At 36.2% G+C, this 3,864-nt stretch overlaps 1 protein-coding gene across 2 annotated transcripts in view; it reads right to left on the reverse strand.

Moving 5' to 3' along the window:
- MAP2K5 (mitogen-activated protein kinase kinase 5) overlaps positions 1–3,864 on the reverse strand; it is a 263,379-nt gene that overhangs the window by 156,391 nt on the left and 103,124 nt on the right. For both annotated transcript variants that reach the window (XM_015560452.1, XM_015560453.1), the window contains exon 12: positions 2,423–2,484. In XM_015560452.1, coding sequence (XP_015415938.1) covers positions 2,423–2,484 — 62 coding nt within the window. The remainder of the gene's footprint in view (positions 1–2,422; positions 2,485–3,864) is intronic.

A 3,864-nucleotide genomic window follows, 5' to 3' on the forward strand; every position in this document is an offset into this window, starting at 1 on the left:
GTAGATAAAAATCACGAAACAAGCTGGAAGGCTGGATTCCGCCAGTTTATGTGGATTTCTTTATTTGAGAAAAATATTCTCTTGCTATACACCCTACAGAGAAAATTTAAACAACATATCATAAAGGCAGACAGGGGTCCATCCTGTAATGAACCTTGGGTCTTTGGGAAATAAAGTTAATTTGTGGAGGAAGAAATGCCTAGATATGGTTCTAAGACATGAAGAGAATATGAATCTGTATGTGTTATTCCATTATTCTCTCATTCATACTTCTCTTTTTCTTTTAAACCTTTGTTCTCTCTTTTACTCCTTCCTCTTCTTTTTTCTCATTATCTTACGAAAGTAGAGTGAAAGAACATGGGGCCTGGAGTCAAACAGCCCTCAGGGTAAATTATTACTGACTAGTTATATAACTCTGGGCAAGTTATTTAACTTTTCTAAACCTCATCTTATACGAGTACATGCATAAAATATGTGCAATAATCTACACTTTACAGAGCTGCTGTAAGACTGAATGATAATAGTTGTATATAAAACATTTACCCATAATGAAGTATTCACTATGCACCTATTTTCCTCCTCTCTCCTGATTCTGTTGATTCTGACTTCAAAAGAGCACCCATGTGCTCTTGCCCTCACAGAAAGGACTAAAGGGAATGATGCCGAAGCTGTCTTCAGAACACTAGAGGAGAATCAAGTATACCAGGAACCCAGTCAGGCCATGAGAATAAGTACTTTACAAACCACGGCCTACAGCCCATTGATTTGCTAGTCTTATTCTGATTGGTAGAATCCTTCCATTGGTGCTTGTCAGTGGCAAAAAAGGATTATCCTAGTTTGTAGCCTACTCATTACATTAAAAAATATACTTTGGAGGCATCATGCAAGTTTAGGTACCAGCAGAGTCTATAAAAAGTGGCAGATGGAGAGCAAAACTATCAAAAGCATTTTTTCTACTCGGGCCACAGCAGTTTTCATTACTATGACCTGATGAGCCATAAAAGTTGGAGAAATTAGAAACATTCTAGAAAAAAACAAAACTTCTAATTATTAAAATTGTAAGGGCAAATGTAAACAATGCTTTGGGCTAGCACTTATTTTAAATGCCTTTCTCTAAAATAACTTTTTTCATATTTCCATTATTCAATAGGTAAGTCCTGTATTGGAAACTGGATTATTTTTTTTTTCTGGCTCTATTCCCTTCACAGGTTTCCCACTCCAGTAGAACTGAAAGGACTGCAGCCTTGTGTGGCTGCCCTACACAAGAGGAAGGTAAGGTTTATGAAGTCCAGGAAGAACATGCTTCTCTACTGAAGGAGGCAGATTTCTATTTTATCCAAGTTCAATAGATAATTGAGTACATAGAATGCATATACTTTTTTTTCATTTTCTATTGGTATCCTTGCCTTTTTTCGCCCTTTATTATACGTGTTATTAAACTTTAGAGCCAAGAACTGCCAAAAGCCACAAAGAATTCATTCCCCCCTGAGATTAAAAAAGGAAATGAAACATTTTTATTTTCATCTAAAATAGAGATTTAAGTACTCAAATTTTACTGAACTAATTTACCTCAACATGTAGATTAGAAGCTACTTAACAGCAATAGCATCAGAAAAGAAAGTTCTCATCATCCTGGGCAGTTCACACTAATAATTAGAAAGAAAAAAGGAAAGCTGTGAATTACAATGAACTGAAACTAAATAAGTGTCCATGCTGGATTAAAGGATTTGCATTGTCAGTCTGATGTATAATGAATGTGAAAAATCAGCCATTTAATTAAATGGTACATGGTAAAATCACTTTGTTCTGTATTAAACTGCTTAGGTTATCAGAGTGCCTTTAGTTTAGCAATTGTTCACTATTACACTAACCCATGACTTCTCTTAGACACTGTTTAACCTACATTATTCCAAATTTGAAATATGGGGCTTATACAGCTACTTAATTTAACTGATATATTTCATCAGTTTATTAGTGAATATAGAAAATAGAAAAACTACTTTTAATCACAAAGGGAATAAAAATTAAAACCCAAGAACAAAAATCTTTAAGAACAAAGTAGTATTTTCTTATAGACTGTTTTATTTTAATAATTTAGACTTTAAAAGTATTTTCTAATGTGCTTAGAAGTATAAAATGCCCAACAACCAGCTTTCTTTTTGAAGAACATGGTCAATAAGAGCACTAAGGTCCCGGCAAACACATGAAACCAGAAGGTCAGAGTACCTACAAGCCTGATAGGTGTCATGTGACTATATAGTTACTGTGGGTTGGTCTATGGAAAGAAGAAAGCACAAATATGACAATAAAAGTTAAGATGGCCCTGGCTGTCAACAGGGATTGAGAAGAGGATATAAGGAGAGTAAGGCTCGACTAGAGACAAAATCACCCAGATTTCATAAGGTTGAAGCCATATACTCACCGCCACGGCAATCCTCCCAAGGACATGCTCTGGAATTTTTCTATATACATCCAGAGATCCCCCTGCAGAGAAAAACGTGTGTTACTACCAATAAAACTACTAGAACAGAGCACTGGGTCTCTCCTCTGTGCATCCATTGTGATAATTTTTTTGCTCATATCATGCATTAAATGTCTGGGGTAAAACTTGTTTTTGTCCAATTTTGTTTATAACAGAATTACACTTCCAGATGAAGCATCACTAGATATTTCCATTTTTTTCTAAGTGAATAATCACATACACACAATTATTAAAGAAAACTAATCAAGGGTAGGCTGAGAATCTGTACTTTATGTAAACTTAAATACATACACAAAACTGAAGATCAATAGGATAATTTGATTTAACTATCAACCTTGTGTAGCAGATTTTCTCAAATGTAAACCAGGACCCTATTTTAAAATTTTCACATTAACCAAACAGAAGTTGGCGAATATAAGGTCCTAAAGACACACAAAAACTAGTAAAATAAAATACTAATGTTAACATCTATCTAAATAAATGTTATCCTTCAAATCAGGTTCCAAGACAAGCAATCAACTATTCCAAAGATACTATCTTAGTGCAAAATGGGCTTTGTGAGGTTTTAAAAAATATTTCTCTTTGATAATACTCTGAAAACTAATATAATGGATAAAAAGAAAAACTAATCTATGTCATAACGTTTTCCGCTAAAGTGGCATTCACTAGTTACCCACCCCCCGACCCTCTTTACCAGATCAGCTTTTGGCAGTTTCTACAAATCAAAACCTCTAGATTGTGAACATAATAAAGGCAAAGGCCATGCTGTTTGCTTGTTTTAAATTTTCATCAATCTAGAAGTCAGCAAAACTAGCAAATAGTAGATATTCAATAAATATCTGTCAGATGAATAAATAAAAATCACCATGAATTTCAACAGATAGGTATAGTTACTCTCAAAGCAGTTTCAAAAAAAGAGACTACAAACCATTTGCAACACCAATAACATCACTGAAACAACTGCATAACTTTCCTAGGTAACTACTGTAAAGAAACCAATATTCACTTAGAAGTATAAATTAGGGTATGCATGTTAATTTCAGGAAGATATGCAAAGAACCACTACTTTACTCATATTAATAATACTAGAGGCCCAGTGCACAAAAATTGGTGCACTTGGCGGGGGAGAGGGGGACCCTCAGCCTGGCCTGTGCCCTCTTGCAGTCTGGGACCCCTCGGGGGATGACCACCTGATGGCTTAGGCCTGCTCCCTGAGGTATTGGGCCTAAGCTGGCAATCAGACATCCCTCTGGCAGCTTGGCAGCCTTCGAGGATGTTCACTTGCCAGCAGGGAGCAGACCTAAGCTGCAGTCGGACATCCTTAGCGCTGCTGAGGAGGCAGGAGAGGCTCCCACCACCACCGCTGTACTGGCAGCCATCAG

Source organism: Myotis davidii, unplaced genomic scaffold, assembly GCF_000327345.1.
Source record: "Myotis davidii unplaced genomic scaffold, ASM32734v1 scaffold673, whole genome shotgun sequence".
Classification (NCBI taxonomy): Eukaryota; Metazoa; Chordata; class Mammalia; order Chiroptera; family Vespertilionidae; genus Myotis; species Myotis davidii.